Source organism: Pelecanus crispus, chromosome 4, assembly GCF_030463565.1.
Source record: "Pelecanus crispus isolate bPelCri1 chromosome 4, bPelCri1.pri, whole genome shotgun sequence".
NCBI classification, from domain to species: domain Eukaryota; kingdom Metazoa; phylum Chordata; class Aves; order Pelecaniformes; family Pelecanidae; genus Pelecanus; species Pelecanus crispus.
In genome coordinates this window covers 5,978,344-5,998,842 of record NC_134646.1, presented here as the reverse complement: position 1 = coordinate 5,998,842, position 20,499 = coordinate 5,978,344, and the positions used below count along the sequence as shown (strand labels likewise).

The following is a 20,499-nucleotide window of genomic DNA, read 5'->3' as shown; positions in this document are numbered from 1 at the left end:
TGTCTGCTAGACAGCAATTTGGGGTTTCATTCCAGTGCTTGAGGGAAATGTGCGGACTTGGCTTGTTGCCCCCCTGCGTTTTCTCCTAGGTGAAACTCCGGCTGTTGCTTCTCCATCCCTTCCCTTTACCAGCCAACCTGTACTCTTTACTACCCTTTATCCCAGTTTCTGTGCCCAGGTGGCACTTACCGATGAGGCTTTCATGTTGGCTCTTCATTTGTGCATCTTACACTTTCAGTCTGCCTCTAGTCATTTATGTCCCTCATGCATGGCTTCCCTGTCTCCTGCATGGTGTTTGGATAGGGTGATCAATGAGTTGCTAAAATCTAAATCTCTTCTGCATACATAAATTAGCAGTATGTACAAACACTTGCACTTGGCCAAGTTCAGGAGGGTTTTCCCAAGGTTGGCAAAAAGATATACTCAGTGACCCAGCCGTTCTGAAGCGTTAGCACTCTCAAGCTGTTGGAAAGGTCAGTGGAATTCATTAATCTGTAAAAAGCGGTGTATTTTTCCCTAGCCTCTTTCTTGGAAGAGGCTAAAAAAACTCTGAAAAATGTGTCTCAAAACTGGCAAAAGTCCAGCATGGAAAATTTTAGTCTGAACAATTACAGCTTGGTAAAGTTATAAGAACTAAAGAGATAGTGTTACTGTAGGAAGCGCTGGGCAGTCTTAGCTGAGGCAGTTTTTCCAAGGCTTGCCTGTGCCCTTTTGTCTTCACTGCTGCTGCCAAAATTAGGATCTTACTCTTTAAGATCTTCTAATAAAAATAGTCTTCCATATGGGATTTATAGTTACTTTAATTCTGAAAAGCCACTTAATTTGAAAGAAGTGGGCTTTTTATAGAGGTAAAATACATTCAGGGGCTTATGTGTAGTTTCTGAATTTCCTGGTATGGTGCATTCTGCCTGGAATTAGTGACTGCAAGGCACAGAATGTTCTTCGTTTCAGAATATCTAGCCTATCTTATGGGTCGTGCCTTTTAACAATGCCTACAGGTGATGCTCATGTTACAGGGCTCAGTACAAAGTGGGAATCTGTCTAATCTCTTTATCTCTTGATAAACAGCATGTTGTACATAGTAACTGTTTAAAATAATTATTTTCTTCTTCTAGCCTTTTAATGAATAGTTTCCCTTCATTCATCTTGGTTGCAGCTTCAGCTGCAGATATGTGTCTCTTTCTAATATACTCGGTGTTAGCACCCAGAGAATTTCAGTTTTGTTTCTTTTCAAAGGAGGAGGAAGAAAAGCAATGGCTACAAGGGTTTAGTGGACCATGGAGTGAAATGGCCACAAATGGTTTGTGCAGCTGAGAAACTGACCTATCTCACTTGAACTGTGAGGGCTTCAGCAAATTTACACAGTATACATAATCCATTGTGATGCATATGGCATAGACCATGCCTTTCTGTGTTAGTAAAGCCATATTTAAAAAGCTATGGGCTATCAGGGTCATTCAGGTGACTAATAGACTTAAGAGTGTTCCATAAATGTAATTCTTAATTAGTTAGTATTTTGTTTTGATCATCACTTATAGTTGAGGATTAATTTAAAATAGTATATAAAATGTATTTGCATTTTCAGTGGTCTGTTGCCATAGAATTCATGTGTCTCTGGTTTTTTTCCTATGCCATTACTGTACTAAGACAGTTAGAAACAAATGAAAAACCTCACCTTGCTCCCATTTCCAAATAATACGAGGATTCAGTGCAGTCTTCAGGTGGCTTGTTCTTCCTTTATGGAAGCCAATCCTGAGTGTGGATTTTGATTCATTGAGAGGATTGGGTTTTGCATTGATGAAGCATTATGTTCTGTCCAGGTGACCTAAATGATACCAAGACAACTGCAGGTTATATTTTTGTCCTATCCATGCTTTGTTTGGCACTGTGTAATCTGAACTGCAGCAAAAATTTAGTAAAAGAGCAATGAAATAGCTAAGTCTACCAATGCTGATAGAATTAGATATGTGTATGAGAGGGAGAGCACAATTATACAGACCTTATTTTCTTTCTTAATTGAACACATTTACCATTTTGGTGGATGACTTGTAAATGGTGTTACATGTTGGTACCAGTTATATGGAGGGTTGTGCACTCTGATTAGTGTCTCTTGCTAAGTTTACTCTTTGACCATCAGAGCAAAGTGCTGAGCTGTTCTTGGCTGTGCAGGCAGTGGGAAGGAGTGCCTGAGAGATTCTTCATCTAAAGCAACTGGACAGGAGGGAGTAGGAAAAGGTAATTGGGGTCCCAGAGCTGGCAGAGACCCGTGTGTAATGGAGATGATAGGCATCACTTTGCTGTCAAATCTGTTTTCTTCCTGTTACTCATTGACAAGGAGATACTATGAGAAATTCTGTTTGGAGTTTGCTGGAGCTTCTGTAGGTTAGCAGTATTTTGTTCTGCCAATTAGATATTTTTCATTTGTCTCTCCTTTCAGATTTTACTGAATTAATGTCTGTAATGAATTTAAAAAAAAAAAAAAAAAAGCTGTCAATTGCATTCATAGAAACAGTAGTTAACTGGAAATTGAGCTTTGAGGATTTGTTTCTGTTGGCTAAGGACACAGGGAGATGGAGATAAAAGATCCTGGGAGCTTTCAAATAAAAAGTTTAGGTCCAGTGACTTAACAGTAGTTTTCTCAGAAATACTCTTCCAGTTTGGAGGTCCAACCTGGGGAAAGAGAATTTGGGATTTCAGCATGTCTGAAAGGTAGATTTAAGTTCATTAGTCACTGTGGGTTCTTTTGGGGAAAGTAGAGTGTCTACACAGAAGGGCTGGTGTCCCGTCTCCAAAAGTGAAGTGGGAATGTTGGCACAGAAAGTGAATAAATTTTTTTTTTAACTAAGGTCTGGGGAAAAAACTGTCAGGAGCTGAGAAATACACAAACTTGAACAGGGGCATCTTTTGAAGATGTGTACAACAGATACCTCCATTTCCAGTAAAGAATGGGATACAAATTATCCCCGTAGGAGAAAGTAAGAACACAAAGTAAAATCATCATGGTGCTCGATAAGGGTGTTAAATGAGAAGATCTCATGCCTGTCTTTGAATAAGTGTAATGTCGGGGTGGGGGGCGGGGTGGAACCCAAACCAAACAGGGTTTGCCCCTGCAGTGAGAAAGAACAAATTCAAAATTAAAGAAATACAGTGGAATGAAAAGATGAAGATGCTGTTGCTTTATACCCTGCTAAAAACTCCCCAGGCAGTTGAGAGCCAGTGGAGTAATCCTATGTCTGAGAAGTTCCATAGCATCTAGAAGGCTGGTGGAAATTCTGAGTTGAGAGGACACAAGGCCAACATAAGTGCATACAAAGCAAGACATAAAAATATACCTATGCCAGTAGGCTGCAATATCGGTCTTCACATTGAGAGAGGAAAGCTCAACTCCACAACAATTCGTAGTTGAAAGAGTAAGAAAGATCTACTGCAGCTGAGATGCAGGATTTCAGGTCCTCACATGTAACCTGGTAAAACTGCACAATGAAAACATTCTAGAGAAGCCGTTATCAAAATTTAAATAGTAAAACTGGTCACACTGAAGAAAAGTTCGCAAAGGAGACTGTACTTCAGTAATGTTAAATCGCAAGTGAGAGTGAGTTTAAGACATAAGTAGAGGCCATTCGATAGAGATCGTTGTAGGGTTGTGTTTGATATCCCAAGGGCAGCAAAGTTAGCAATACTTGGCATAGAGGCACTGGGCTTCAGAAGAACAGAGCAAGTGAAATGGATTTATTCAGAAAAGCCCTCAAGGTGAAAGTTAGAGGGGCAAAATCCATGGAGAGCACACAGTCTCTCGAAGATTACTACAAAAAACCTACAGCCAATCTAGAAAATTACAAACTAGTGAACATGATATGTATGCTATATATAATTTGAAACAAAGGCTTTTAAAACATTCATGCCTCAACCCCCCCCCCCCCCAACAGTGTCTTAACAGCTTTAGACGTTTCTGAATCTTATCTTTACCAGGTCCTTATTTATTGTTTCTCAAAAATAACAGTTCATTTTCACTCTCCTGATTTGGATGATCTACGGAAAGTATTTGTTTGTTATAGATTGAGAATACAGTATCATTGTTTGACAGAACTTATTTTTAGTCCACCAGTGCTTTAGCAACAGTCTATAAAAATAAACTAGCTCTCACAGTTATCATCGTAGACCAAGCCCTGCATGAATTTGTTTTGGAGATGTATGAATGTTTCCAGAGCCTGAATAAACCATGTGATCTTGATTTAACATTTAATACTGCTTGCTAACAAAAGGTAGTTAAGAGTTTTTCATGTTGTAAAAGCAAATATAAACAACTCTAAATAATTATCTACAGTTTTAAATATTTAAATATCTAAATTACCTTCTTCTTTGCTCCTTAGTAGTTTAGTGTTATCATTCTCTACCATGTTCTTTCCTATTTATTTGACCTTTTTTTTTTTTTTTTTTTTGGAGATATTCATTGGTGTGAATTTAGTATTTCACTTTTCATTTTCTCCTAATTAACTAGTTAAAAGACAACAATTGGAATGGAATTACTTCTCAGAAATGCTGGTGTTCATGAGCTAAAAGCCATTTAACCTTTTCAGGATAGCGAACTTTGATGATGACCAGTGCAGCTCAGCTGTATGGAAAGCCATGGTTTTTACAGGGATGATAGCATGGTTTCCTAGGTAGAGCTGTAAGGTTAGCAGAAGCTAAAAATCGAGTGAGGTGAATAACTAACACATGATGCAATGTTATAAATATTTTTTTTGTTTCAAGAAAAAAGTCAAGTACCAGAGCGTGAATTTTCTTCTAGACCCCAAGTCTGCTCCTTTGGGTTTTAAATAAGTCATTCAAATGTTAAATAAATATGAAGAATTAGGGAAATCCCTGCACTCTTGCAATCTACCCTGGGCTCAGTGGAAACTCAGGTTTTGCTGTCCGTATTCTGTAGCTAGTAAGAAGGGCGAGCAGGCTGTAGCTTTAGTTTGAAGCATATTTTTATATAGACACATGCATTTATTAGTGGTTATGTGCTCATGCAGAACTTTGGTTTGAGGAGAGTACAGAATGCTTAGTTTGCAGGCAATATGAAACAATTCAAACTAAACATCTTGCTGACTGCTCTTTTCTATTAGGGATGTGTTAAAAAGCACAGACTGCAGAACAGATGCTTGCTGATAACATCTACCTGCTGTAAAAAGCGGTCATTTTTGGTTTACCCTTTGATTTCTGTCTTTTATCTAGTTACTTATTCACGGGAGGACCTTCCCCCATACTGCATGAGAGCTTAGCTAATTTAAGAACTTTTGATGCGGGATTCTATAACATTTTTCCTTTTTTTCAAAATTTTTTCCTTTTTTTTCAGAAGGAATACATTGTATCAACTAGGTCATGCTTATCTGCATGGTGGCTGCCTCTTGATAGAACTCAATAGATCTGTATGTCATGACATCCCTCTGCAAGAGCCACATCACACTTCCTCCTATTTATCTGTGTATCTTTTTATGTTCTCCTCCATTGTAGTATCTACCAGTGCTTTCTGTGGAAGTAGGACTTGCTGGTCTGTGGCTCTGGGATCACCCAGAAGTTCTTTGTAAAGTTTCTTCTTGTATTGCTGCCTTCTTTCCTTTTGGGTGCTGAAGGTTGTGTAAGCAATTGGTTTTATGTACAGTTCAGCAATTTCACACTGTGAGTCTTTTTAGACAGGAATTGCATGGTTAGACAGTAACATTGTCTGTGCTACTAGTAAGCTTTTTGTGAACTATCAAAAGATGATAGTTTTCTTAAAACTTTCTGAAGAAGAGGTTCTGAAAGAGACTGGCGACAGTTTTGCCCTGGTGTTGGCTTGTAACTTTGTAATTCCCATATGTATGTGGGACTTGAAGTGAGATTCCTCTTCATAGTCACAACTACTGGAAATGAAATGTCAGAGGTTATTGAATGTTTAAGGACCTTTATCCTTTGTGTAGACTTCATATGACCCTTTATATCTAGGTCATTCAAAATTGCTTCGTGTCTTTTGACAATACTGGACTTCTCTCCAGGGTAGGTAGCAAAAGCTTCCTCCTTTCAAATGAGTACTCCGCAGCAAAAACAGCAGCTGTTGACCAGTGAGGAGATAATATTTTGCTGTCTCTGAATTGTAAGTGGGACAGATTTCTTTGCGTGCTCAACAGTTCTGGTCTCTGGATTGTCCAAGATCCAGCAGAGAGTGATTTTTGTCAGTGTCTTTGGGGCACACTATCAAAGTAATCTGTGCTAGTTGTCATGTTTTTCTAAAACACGGTGAGAGTAGAAGCCCTCCGCATGTGATATAACTTCATAGTTTGGACACTTAGTCTGATGATGTTGAAATGCTTTTTCACCCTTCAGGAAAGGGGGGCTGACCACCAAGCTATTTGCCAGTTTGTACAGAGGAGTTCATTGCCTTCGTTTAAACTTCCACAGATGGAAGTCAGCAGACCAGAAAGAGAGCACGTGCACCAATACCACACTGTAGATGACAACTAGGCCAGTTAGTTTTGGGATAGGGCCATACTATCAGACATTCCTCCTTGTTCTTAGGACTGCCTTGGTATTTTCACAACCAATCCATTGCCGAGCTATTTGGAACAATCAATCCATATAGAGACTGTCCAGGTAGCATAAACGTGTATCCTGAACTCATTTCTGTATACCACGCTGGTTAAGTGTGAGCCTAAGCACTTACTAGTTCTTCCATTTTGCAGATATTAAAATAAAACAAGTTCCAAAGCATCCTTGTTGATACCTTCGTTTGGGATAGAACTGTGAGACTCTGGTCTCATAGTTCTGAGTCTGCCTGGACTATGGAGCAGGATGGGTATTTGATGATCTTTGTTGCTCTGTCAGTGCTATTTTATTTTAATTTTTTCAACTAGCTAGTGCCAGGTGAATGTCTGGGGTTTTTGCATAGCTCCTCTGGGGTGCCTGACTCTCCCATACCCATGCCATGGTATGGAAAGACCAGAATTCTCAAGCATCTCTAGGTGCCTCACCCAGAAAGTTTTATATCACTCTGGAGGCCTGTGCCTGTAAGCTAGTTTTTGCAATGCCTAATTTAGAGGTGCATAAATCCTGTATTAGATGAGGCTTGCTTTATGGAGTATGCCCCATGCTAGTCTGCATTTGGTAGTAAAGCATTTGGAACTGGATTGCTTCCCAAGACTTCATAATCTAGGAGAAAGTTTTTTGTTAGCCTATTGGGCTATATCTACACCCTGTAACTAGAGTGAACTTGCAGAGCCAAATTTAGTAAAGGCTTTGGCAGCAGAGCTTTTCCTAATTCAAGTGAATTTCCTCATTTAGTTTTTTCTGCCTTTTTGTTTTTAGTGTACACTTTAAAATACCCTTAAAGTGTACTCTTTAAAATATTTCTGTAGTATGTTGTTCCATGCACCATTGTCGTTATGGTAAGGAGGTAATTCTGAAGGAGATGGGGATAGTGACTTGAAATTTGGCATTTATATAAACCTTGTTCATATTGTAATCAGAGTTCCTGATTAATTTTTCACAAATTTGAAGTTTAGACTGGGAAAATGCCTTTCTAAAGATGTTGTAATTCGTTTCTGGTAAGTTGGAGACCGTGTCTGCTCTTCAGAATGGTAATGACAGAGGAAAAACCTGACTAAGCAACAGTACATATAGAAGGGAAATAAAAAGTAACGTTCATGTCCACTTAATTAGCTGGCCAACAACATTGATATATTGTTTTGCCAACAAAAATGACACTCAAGTAAAAAATTATTTGGCTATCACTAGATACCTCTAACTCAAAATAGCTGCTTGAATGGCATCTGCCATTCATGCATGTGTGTTTTCCTCTACAGACTGCATGCTGCTCTCCTAAAATGGTGTTTGTCTTCTCTTACGCACTGGCCAAAGCTGATCGTAGCAACAGCAGTAAATTAAACATTGTAAGACTGTGCACACTCTAACCTTAAGCTGTCAGGGATGTTACTCAGTTACCTTGGAAACTTCAGAGAGTCAGAACATGCTGATATTTAGTAAGTTCAGGAGGAAGAGTTTGTGTTTTGCTTTTTAAACTGAAGTTGTTAATTGCATTTTCAGTTTATATGTATTTTACTTATCTATGCATATTAGTGCAGCATTGTATGTTGGATGCAGCCATTTAAAGTGTAATTATGTAGAAAAAATGTTTTTTAAAGTTGAATAGGAAGCTGACTGTGGGGGGAGGGTTGTGGTTGGGTGGTTTGGTTTTTATTTTTTTATATCAAACAAACGTTGCACCTGGTTGCATCTAGGGCCTAATCATAGCAGGCTCTAACACTGCCCTGTATAAAAATAGGAGAGACTAAGCCACCTTTTACAGCATGTCCCTTCATTAATTCTGTAGGAAGGGAAGCTCCTCTTCTTGTAGTACAGGAAATAGGTGGAGGGGGCTGCTTTTTCACATGGTGTTTAACAGAATTAGGTAATCCGTGTTTGCTAAATAGAGGCATAGATTAACTCCTCAGCCCTAGAGTAGTAAAGGAGCAATAGTACAGGTCTGTGCCCTTTGCAGGATTCCTTAGCTCATAACTTGGTTCAACACAGCCCCTTATTTGTGACATTCAGCTATAGCTCAGTGTTAATAAAAGAAAGGAGGGTTGTTGCGTACAAACATTATTAATGTTTGGAGGTTCTGGAGTCTGCTTGAAGCATCCCAGCTATCATAGGAGCAAAAGTATACATGGAAGAGAGACTTGGAGTATGAACATTCCTACCTGATGTGGTATTTTTAAAGTAACGGCTAGTTTTGCTATTGACCTTCAAAACTAACATTGTAGAGCGGACTTGACTTTTAAAAAGGGTATTAAACTCATCCCCAAATATCCTTGCTTCAGAGGTGAAGATATTCAGTGCTGCTTTTTGTTCCCATAATAAAAATTCTCCTTATAGTTTCTAAGTAGTCCTGTGGCAATTGGCTGGCTATAGTTGGCTTGTGAATGCAGCATGACACTTTAAGTATGCCCTGTTCTTTTTTATTTCAGTGGAAATAAATTGATTAGCCTTAGAGGCATGTTTACTAATAAACATTGTTCAAGAAGGCCTGCAGATAAGCAGGACTATTTTAATCCACTTCCAATTAAAACACTCTTAAACTTGTCTGTGCTTCTTTTTCTAATTAAAGTTTCTTTCTTTAATATGTTTGGCTGTGCAAAAATAGGAGCAAGAGAGTTCCTATTGTAGAAAGTTCTCAGGAATGCAAACATGAGTAGTCAGTTTAAAAAGTCACAGTAATGCCTTCTAACAAAAGAGAAACAGCTCCAGGTTTTCGAGCAGAAAAGAAGCCCTCTATTCATCAGACTTTCATGCATGATCTTAAGTCAGTAGTTGCTTTTCTCTCAAATGCTGAAAAATGTTATATATATAGGTATATACACACACATATCTATACACACACATCTCTGTCCACCTATATATGTGCATGTCTATGTATAAAAAGAAAGAAACCCACATATTTGGTCTTTAAAGCTGATGATAGCCCAGCAGGCCTGAATGGTCCTGGAATCCAAAGTTAGGTTTTGGTCTTGCTACAAAGACATGAATAACATTGATAATGTTCTTCTGATGCGGAATTTCATCTAGAAGTGTTGCTTCAGAGATCACTGTGCTACATTTAGATTTATTTACAAACTTAAATATTTGTTCCCTGAACCTAGAGCTGCATGTTCAACGAGTACTATTTGGAGCGTTGCTTGATTGGCTCTTCTAAGGATATTGTGGAGCATGTTAGAAATGGTCACAGCTGTGTTTGCGTTAAATGGTCTTTGACCTTCTAAAACAGAACTGATACACCAATTTAGCCATTATTTTTGTATGTTGTAGGCTGTGCCTGTATTTTAAACTGTGGTGTTAGCCTTACCATTTATTTAGTCTTGAAAAATTTTATGTGAGGGCAAACTAACATTGATGTGACTATACAGCACATGTAAGAGGCTGGGCCTGTCAGGAAGTCGTCAGTAGTAATAGTATTTGGAGCACAAATTATCTCTGCTATTTTGAAGATCCTCTAGAGCTCTCCTGCAGTGATCTGCAAAAAATAAAAATGATGCCTGAATGAGGTGTCTTTAAGAGTTCTATTTACTTCTGTAAAATATGTTGCTAAGTATCTATTATTTTGTTCTGTGCTGAATGGATTTCAAGCCAGACAGAGAACAAATCACTGAAAATCAAACTTCTAATTTTATTGTGAAACTCCTGTGATCAATAAAGCTAGACTACCTCCCCTGTAATTATTACTTACCGTTTCTGTCGAGAAGCTTCCTAAAACTGGCCTGTCTTATTTTTCAGTGGCTTTACAGCTAGTGTGACAATCATACCTAAAAATCTCAGACAAGGACTGCAGTGCTGGACCATCTGTGATACTGATATGTGGGAAGTGGAGCTGTGGATTAGTACAGGCATGAACCTGAGTCCTCTCATGTGATTTAACATGTGCATATCATCCTCAGGAGTGCTAACAGGAAGCGGGGGGGAATGACATGACACCACCACCGCTATCCTAGAGTAGTTTTGTCTGTCTCTTGCACCTTCCCTTGTTCTCTTCTTGTGTGTGTGCCTCTGCACCAGCTCCCACTCTTGCTAGGATGAGTATGGACTGAGGCAGGTCTTGCTTGAGATCTGATTGTTTTAAAGTGCTAACATTTTGAAAGTCTGTTGTTCAGCACAGTTTCTTGATTATCCAATTTCACGCTCCTGCTTATATCATCAGTTAATCCTGGCTGCTGACCTTCACTTGAGATACAGCATGTCCGTACATCCAAATAACAGTCAGCACTTCAAAGCTGAGAAGTGCTGGAGAGTGCTGGCTTGTTAACGCTTGGTATTCCTGGCCTGGGATCATGACCAGGAGAACTTGTGGTGCCTCTCTTAAGCACGGATAGTAGACTTTTTTCCCCTTTTTTGTCTTACCTCCCCCCTGTGCCTTCTACCACCTGTACGATACAGAAGTTCTAAGGAAGTAAGCTAACTAATTTTGGTGCTTCTTTACGCCAAAATTTTATCATTATTACATGTATTTCCCCCCCCATCCTCAAACTTTTTAAAATCCTTCATCTCATGTTGAATAGAGTAGCCTGTATTTACACTCTTCACGCTGCCAACTCTATTCAGTTAGTTGCAATATTCCCCTTAAAAAGGGAATGCTGAGTAAGGACTTCAAGGATGGTCTGAGGTATGAGCCACTGAAGTCAATAACTAGTTTTCTGTTTATTTTAGTACACACTGGATCATATCATATTGGGCAGTGTCAACTTGAAATTCAGCTACCATGCCATGGTGTGTTTTGCACCGCCATGTATGCAGGTGAACATTCAGCCTGGATCCGGAGGGGTTTTTGAGCAAGAAGGTTTGAACATACTTCTTGCATTTTTATGTGGTCTGTAAAAACTCAGGATAGAGCCAAGACATATACTGCATCATGTGATTGATGCATTAGCTGTGCTGCAGTTACGCAAACAAACAAGGAAATCAATGAAAAAGCACTGTGTTACGGAAAATGCTTGAACCTGCTGTGAACCCTGCAGAGGAGATAGCTGATGACTCAAGCCAGTTTGGACTGAAGAGGCTGAACATCTAAAAACCAAGAATAGGCAAAATAATTTCTGTCTTCAGAGGGAATTGCTTCTGATAAAAGACAGTAGGAACATCACAAAAGGAAATACTTTCTTGACATTTTAATGCGAATCAGTAAAGCAACTCAAAACCAAGGGATTATTTGTAGACTGGTTAACCTTTCTCAAAAGCAATCTACAGTGATATAATAAAAGAAAACAAACCCCTTCAGCAGTCCTAGGAAACAGAGACAGTTTGGTTCACGATGTGGGGTTTTTTTCCAAAAACATCAGTGTTACGTTTCAAAATTGGATTATCTGGAGGAGTTTTTCCCTCATCTCTTTGCTAATTAAACACAAGATTAACTTGAGGCAGTGGTACCACACGTGGCCAACAGCCTTCTCCTCTGTTCATTAGAAAGTTATATTGTATAGCATATCTTAAAATTCTCATATGAATATTTTAATAATTAGACTTGCATCAGTGTCAGTGTAAATAGTAACTCTAGAAACATTGCCTTTCTGAATTTGTTGCCCTGGCAAACTGCACAGCTTGTCTGTTTAATGAACTGTCTGGATTGAATAGTTGGCAGTTTTGTGTCTTTTTTCTGTTAATCAACCATGCAAATACAGTGTTTAGCGTTCACTGTACATCAGAAGTATGAAATATTTTATCTGCTGTAGTACTGCTGAGCATGGAGTATAATTTTAAGGAACTGTCATACTGGAAGTCATCAGAAGTTAGGTATCTGTGCAGCTCTCCAAACCTGTGATACACCCTTTCTTTTGAAACAAATAGCCCTTATCTAAACATGTCCTGAAATCTTAGATCACCTAAATCTAGGGTTTTCATGGGGCATGCTTTCAGAATAGTTTGCCCCAGAGATTATTTGCAGTTGAAAAGGCAACTTACTACATGTAGTATGCAATGTTACATTGTGTAGAGAGACCCTCCAAGTTGTGCAGCGGTAGTGTTCTTCAAAAGTATGTAGAAGAACTGGTGGCAAGTTCCTCTTCTTGTGGGGATGAGTAAGAGTGTGATAGAGACGCTGATCTAACTGAAAACTACTCATGGAAAGAGTGTTCGTGTTCCTCTTGGATGTAGGCAGACTTCACAAGTTACGTGGGCTTCTTTTCAATACGATGATGTTCCTGTTGTTTCAGTGCTGGGGTGTTAGATGCACCTAAAATGGTGGAGTCAAACTAAGGGCAAAAACATAGCTCCTAATGTAGACTTGTCACTGTACTGATAGGGTCTATGTCAAGGAGTGGATAGGAATCCGCCTTGGCTGTGGTAGGTAGGAAAAGACAAAGGCAAGGTGCGGCGTCTGTCACATGTGGACATTTGTCTTGCAGCACAGCTACAAAATGTTTTCTTGCAGCCCAGTCTGTATGCCAGTTGGCAATGAAAACATGCTGTATATATTTTATTTTGTTGTGTGATAAATGGCTAGTTTTCTTCAGTGTTTGTGTATGCCTCTTTTGTTCCCCCAAGACATACTCTCTTATGATTTTTTTCTTTACAACACCTTTCCAGAGATGTGCCATGACGATCTTGAGCTTCATCACTGTCCTTACTCCTACACTTACAATTTCCAGCAATATGAATGCGGTGATACTTTGCAGGCATCACAGGGAACCCTCAGGAGTGGCTCAGGACTTCATTTTTATAGCAAGCAATAGTAATTCAGCTTTCTCAGACTTTAAAGCGCAGGTTACAGTCCCTTTGGAAATTGTTATGGATGTATTTCATCTTGGAGCTGTGCCACCAATGTCTATCTATTGCTTTGTGATACTGTTCTGACTCCTGAGAGATGTTCTTGCTGAAATATTTCCACAATAAAACTCTTGCTATCCCAGCTATATTTGGAGTAATGGTGGGATAAATTATGGTTTATCAGATCGGCTTTCAGGACTTGCACTCCAGTGGGGCCCTGAGGTTCCAGAGAAGGGAAAGTTTATGCAGGTCTCTTACAGCATTTCCCATCTCTTCTGCCCAGTCCTCTTTGCTTTAACCTAAAACCACTATCGTTCTGCCTCCCAGCACAACTGATTCTTTCTGCCTCTCTACTCTTTCAGCTTACATAAAAGGAATCCCTTTTATGTGTCCTGTTCAGATCTAGGCTACCAAGTATTAGTTTAGTCATTGATTTTGAGAAATATTTTGATAGGACTGGAACACAAACAATCAATACTTAGGTGTTCCTTTTTGTGAGGTCCGTCTCTCTTCTCGACTAGGTGGCCCAAACAGGCAAATTGGACAAAGGTTTGTGAAGAGAGGAGGGTGAAGAGAGGCAGAATGCCATAAAGTCCACAAGTATAGCAAATGTCCAGATAGTTATGGTAGATATCTAACTTGATTCACTTGTTATTGGTAGAGATTTAAGAGAGGCGAGAAAGAAAATGCTGATACTTTATAGGTGGAAAGGTAAAAGAAAAAGGACTATTGCATTTGTTTATTAAAAACACAAACAAACAAACAAACAAAAAAAAGAGGTTTGGGGTTTTTTAATTTAATCTTATTCCCCTGAGAGTTTCCTATGAGAGTTTGCCACTGACTTCCATGGGACCATAAACAGATCTCTGCTTATCTTCTGGTATACAGTGACATCTACAGAGAGCAGAGCACATCAAACAAGACTTTCCCATTTAGTACCATGTCTTTTTTGTGACTGTTTTTCTTTTACGTATTCATTAGTTTAAACTTATCACTTTATTTTACGCTTTTTAAGGTATGTACAGTATTATTCATCTCTGTACATTCCCATGGAGATCAACCTGTTTTTTTTAAAAAAGTTACTTCACCCTGACAGAAGTTATTTTGACAGTTGGAAATGCAATAGCAGTTTACACACCCAAACAGAAATGACTTCTTCTTGATGGGTAAAATGCCTAGTCTTGTGGTGTAATGCCCTGGAAGATTTAAGCTTTTTTGAGGTAAAGTTTCTTTCACAACTGTGGTGTTCACATCAAGAAGTGGGTTTTTGATGCTTTCGGTCTGCGTGCTTATTCTGAAATTATCATACAAATAGCTTTTTCATTAGGTGTGTTCATTATTGATGTGATGTTTTAAATTATTTAAAGGAAATACTAAAATATAAATTGCATTTAATTAAAAAAATTCCGAATGACTAAATCAATAAAGGTACACATAAGGCTTTTTTCAGGATTTTTCTGTCAGACAAAATCCTTAATTCTATTGCATGCATTTTTTGTTGGTTTTGCTTCATTTATTTATTTTCCTTTTTTTTTAAAGTTTTTGCAAGCTTATTAGGAATCAAAAATAGCTAGCTTCTGCAGTATGATTTTCTTGGTGTTTCATCCTTTATTTCTCTAGGCAAGACAAAACAGAATCCAGCCTAGTGTATGTTTACAGAACATTGCCTGTGAATACTATTTTCTTAAGACTTGAGCACATGTTTTAACCTCATGCACTGCACATAGTCTCAGTAACTTCAAGACAACCATTTAATGCATGAAGTTAAACATGCATGTAAATCTTTGCAAACGTAACCCTTAGGCTACATTTTAAAAAGGACTTTGTAATAAGTAATTCTTTTTAAAGAAGCTTAAAGTGAGGGGAAAACTAAAATTTCCACTCCAAATATGAACAGACAAGGAAAAAAAAAATTATTTTTGTTATCTTCACAAATCAGTTTTTTAAAGCATGTGTAAGAATGTAGACACCTAGGCTCTGAACTTCATGGCATTTAGTTTTTGATTGTTCTTGTTCATGCTTTTTACGTAAAGGTCTTAATTTTGGTATTTCAAAATGTCATCATTTAGGGGTAATTTTTCTTTGCTCTTGGATAACATTAAATGTATCAAAACAAGGTTTAAAATTACTAAATCAACGTATATAAATGTATTAGGAATTGGTTTAGTCTTGTTTTTTCCCCTACCAGGTCAGATACTATAAGAATATTAGCTACAAACCAGGTCCAGGCCTCATTAAACTAATACAGCAGAATGATAATCAGAAAATTGCCAAGTAATGAACAAAACCCAGAAGTTTTAAAACTTATTAAGCGATTGTGGCTGATGAGCAGGTTTTGTAGCCAAGGCTTTCATGTCTGAAAAATGACCCTGATAGTTTGCCAGCTGACATTATCGGTTAATTTGGGTTAAACTCAATTTTTGTAGACGAAAGAACACAAAGTAAAATAATAACTCAGTAGAGCAGCAGGGAGCACTTAAAACCCATGTAGTAAAAATCTACTGGTATGTATAAAATCCTTGGCAAAAAGCATCAAACCCTTTGGAGAAGTAAATGAGTAAAATAGTCTCTGTAAAATATAAACAAAATGATAAAATATATGTAAGCAGTGGGTGCTAGAAGGACATGAATAGTTTTCTAGGTATTCAAAGACTCTTACGCTCCAGTAAAAGATAAAGTGTGTAATAGATGAACTATGTCTATTCCATAAGAAAAGACAGAATAATAAAAAAAAAAAAGGTGAATATGCTAGTGGTAATGTTTTAGCATTCTAAGGCTGTCAGCATTTTTCCTCTTGCAGAAATCTGTCATGTGTCTGAACTCTGAATTTCTTTTCTTATCCTTACGTTCAGAGATTTTTACTTGGGATTGAAGAGAGTAGGAAAAAAAGAAAAATACAAAACATGTTTATGCTCCGTAGAGTTTCACAAATAATTAAGCAAACTTCCATTTTTATAGTGGTTTCAAGTATGACTTTTCTAACATTAAGTATAATGACAGGAATCTTTCAATTGCTGCATAATTATTACTGAAAGAGGCATCTGGAAAATGTCTTCCATTAGCTGTGGTTTTTGGCAGAGGCTATAAGCAAGCATGGTCAGTGTAATTAAACTGACAAGTGCTTGAGATACGGTATTTGTTTGCTGTATGTACTTTCCTTCAGTAAATATTAGTATTTCTTCTAAATCTTCTGCTTTAGCTGGTGACCCTGACAACATTTAAACGTTAGTGTAGCACGTAACATGGCAACATTGCGGGGGCCAACATTTAGGACAAAATATTAGAAGCTTTCTTAGCAAATACCCGTTTGAGAGACTGTATGCAGTAGATGAGCAGCAATAGATTTCTTCAGGAAAAGCTCAGTCTGACAGAGAAGGCAAAATACCCGACTCCAGCAGATTTCTCTTAGTGAGCTGTATAAACCCTTTGCCAGAGAGAGTCAGCCTTCCAGTGCTTTCAAAACTTTGTAGGCTTTCGGTGTGAATCCTTACTCTCTTTCTGATAAATGCCAGAATACGGCCTGTGAACTTGTAAATTTAGCCCATCAAGGGACCTATGGGATTGAGCCATCTGTACTGCAGATTTTGGGTAAATGCTGCACAATGAATGATCTCTTGGTCAGGTGATCTCTAACAAGGGTTAAGTCCGAGCAGTAGCTTTCCAGCTCACTCTGTTTGGTTTCAAGTTTGCATTGCTTTTTATAACTTTGTGTACGTCTTCATGTAGACACCTCTTTACGTTGTAAACCATGGTGAGACTGGACCAATCCGATGCAACAGGTGCAAAGCTTATATGTGTCCCTTCATGCAGTTTATTGAAGGTGGAAGAAGATACCAGTGTGGATTTTGCAATTGTATAAATGATGGTAAGTGATGTTTGTCTGATCCGTGATTCGTACAAATTCCATAAAACTAAAAAGACACCGTATCCCTAAAATTATTTTCTTGACTTGCTGACTTGAGAAAATAGTTTAGTGAGATGCAGTAACTAGGCCTGTTTCACAAATAAAAAAACCCACTACCCAAGAAAAATAGGTAGAAACATTTGTTCAGTACAATTTAAAAAAAATAAATGTGTGAAAAATAATGCTGACTCATGAAGTCCAGACTGATACGATCAAAACTTCATTTAAAAATATTATGTCAACATAGGATACAGAGCTGCTTGTATTGCTAACTGAAAGCAACCTTTGTGTGGAAAAAATTAATAACAAATCTAAATGTCCAGCCAGAACCAAATATTTAGAATCATGTTAGCCTAGTCCTGCCCATGACTGTGGATGCAATGGTTAAATAACCTATTAATCTTACTATGACAAGTGTTGGTTTTCACAGAAGATACCATGCCATATTTGTTCAAGTGTGCTGCATGTGACTCATAACTGTTCTTGTGCTCTTGGCTAAATCCCAAATCTTTGCCAGAACTAGCCTTTCTAGACATTTGTATCAAGTTGGATTTCCTCAGCTGGATCACAGCGGTATAGTGCTTTCCCTAATACAGTAATCTTTTCAACTCTGAAATGTGAACCTGAACAGACTTCTTCCAACTTCTTTTCTGCCTGACGCTCAAATGTTTGTGCAAGCATAGCAGATAACAAATTTTGTAGTTTGTTAGCAATTTAAACTCTCATAAAGAGAAATTTAAATGAATTGTGAACGTTTTAGGAAAGACTTCTAAGTCGCAGTGTCATTTTAAATCATGCTTTGTATTACTACAATGTCTTTTATCCAAGCCAGAAAGCACCTTAAAAAAAAAAAAAAAAACCCAGAAAAAACCCCGAAATTTAGTGAGGACTAAAAATGGCCAACAAACTAGGTAGATATTACCCCCACTCACACATACATATACTTTTTACAGGTGAAAATGTGAAAAATAAGCATTCAAAATACATATTGATTGGGGAAAGAAGAGCTAAAATCCAGAGGTGACTCTTTTCCAATGTGCCTCTAACCATTCGACTAGCTGTATATAAATTATTGGTGGCAAACCCACTTGATTTCTTAATGCTTTGGAGTTCTGCATCATTTATCTGTAGCTGCAGAAGGGTCCCAATATAATGTACCCAAGGCACTTTGCTGTGCAGTAGGCCAGGGTTGTGAACCTTGTAGAGCTGGAAATAACCAGTGAAGTGGTAGTTTGGATAAAGCAGTACAGGCTTTAGGAAAAGTGCTGGTTTTACTGTTGTCCCTTTGCAGAGCTCTGGCTCCGGTGCTTTGAATTAAGCTGTGAGTAGACTGTATCTACTAACAAAATAGTCGCTGTTAAGTTGTGTTCGGAGGGTAACAGGCTCCTGCCTGTGGAAACAACCTGAGTCAGTTTTACCTACGCAAGCCTGACAGCGTAGAGGTGGAAGAATACGGACACTTAGAGGGGAATATGCCCTATCCTCCAGATACAGAAGGAGTTAGCATTACAAGAATGTTGTGGCTTTTTGTTTGGTTGGGATTTTTTAAGCCAACGTGGGAGCAAAAAAATCCATTGCAACCTGGATAAGTTTTTAAACTCTTCCCTTGATCAGTAACAGAGGAGCCTACATTAATACATTGTATCTGTTGAAAGAAGTTGTTGGGTTGTTTCCCTCCTCCCCAAAATACAAACATTTTTTTCCTGCTCTTGTGTTGTTTTTTAGTCCCTCCATTCTTCTTTCAACATCTGGACCACATTGGCCGACGGGTAGATCACTATGAAAGGCCTGAGCTATCTCTGGGATCTTATGAATATGTTGCTACTTTGGATTATTGCCGAGTGAGTATTTCCAGTATGCAAACTAATTTACAATTTTATGTCAAAACAAACAAAATCCTTTAAACACCTACAGTAGAGTAAATGCACTTGTAAGCTGAATATCAGAGTCCAGGAACATTCTAGAAAATATAGATAGATGAGGAGAATTTAAGTTTACAATACTATGTTTTGTTGTTTTGTGCTGCAGAGTATGAGACTAGCAAGTAAGAGTAACAAATAGCGCAGCAAAGTCACGGATCACCAGTCTTTAACTGGGGCGTTTGTTTGGTCCTAGCTAGCACGTTGCACTGTTTAGAGGATATAGTTGAAAATCTGGTGCAGTGTTGCATTTTAGATGCATGTCTTCCGTTGATTTTGAAGACTGACACACGCCTAAATTGCCTTCCCAATATTGAAAACCTTGGCAAGGGAATTTGATCTTTTAGGCTTTTCCTGGCAAAAGTAGTTTTACTATTCTGACCAGTAAGTTACAATTGAATCTGTTCTCTCTCCTAATATTAATTCACTGGAGAACTCAATCCAAAGCCCACTCAGGTTGTGTAGTTGATTTTATCAGAGAACTGTATTTGATACTTTCAAAAGCATAAAGTACTTAAACTCTTCAAACTTTAGCTCATTTTACAAAACTGCAAGTGTGACTTCATCTGTCCACAGTATGGACCTATTTTTCTGTTCTTGCTGAAATCACAATTTTCTTCCTGTCAGTGGAATTGAGGTCATGATAAAGTTAGGAGAGGCAACTGGATGCTACAAAGTGTTGAAGTAGATACCAGTAACTTCCTCAGACCATCAAATTACTGCTGGTGTGAAGGAAATGAACAGGTTTAATTCTGCTTTCTCACTACAGTACTGCTCCAAAATCCAGTGAAATCCCTGAGACAACCTGTATAGATTATATTGAAATCAGGGTTAAACCCCAGAAGAGGAGAGAGTTGTAGCGCAGCATTACAGAAATACAGTGCGGGATCCTCAGTGTAGAGCCAATGTAGCTCCTTCAAATTCGGTTAAGCTTTGCTGATTTCTGGCAGCTAAACTTCTGAAAACTCAGGTGTACTGGATGGCTCTGTGCCATTTTCACAGTTCTTTTTCTCTACTCCAGAGTGTAACCCTGTGTGATGCAGTCATCATTACAATGCATCTTTGGGTGCAGTGGCTTTTGCCATATAGCTCAAATCAGGGAGTTTCCTTGATAAGTCATCCAGTATGGTCTGTCGTCTTGTTGCAAAGACCCGTCCATAGACTTAGTAGAATGTTACAAAAAAGAAATCTTACAAAATTGACACTCACGCTGGAAATGCTAAGTCATTAACTTTTACAGAAGTTAACATTGTTTTATAATTCCTTTTTCATTTTGCTCCAAGTTGCAAAGGCTTAATTCTCTTATAAATCCAGTTTAAGACCAGAACTGAAAAGTCATTTCCTTTTGTGCTTATCAAATGACAAGGATGAACAGCTACAAAAAATGTTAACAAATAACAGCTGTTT

General features: G+C 38.2%; 1 protein-coding gene across 1 annotated transcript in view; it reads left to right on the top strand.

The window, feature by feature from the left end:
- The window catches only part of SEC24D (SEC24 homolog D, COPII component), a 52,156-nt gene that overhangs the window by 13,402 nt on the left and 18,255 nt on the right, over nt 1-20,499 (top strand). The window contains exons 8-9 of the mRNA XM_009478135.2: nt 16,996-17,134; nt 18,899-19,014. Of these exons, the coding sequence (XP_009476410.1) occupies nt 16,996-17,134; nt 18,899-19,014 (255 nt within the window). The remainder of the gene's footprint in view (nt 1-16,995; nt 17,135-18,898; nt 19,015-20,499) is intronic.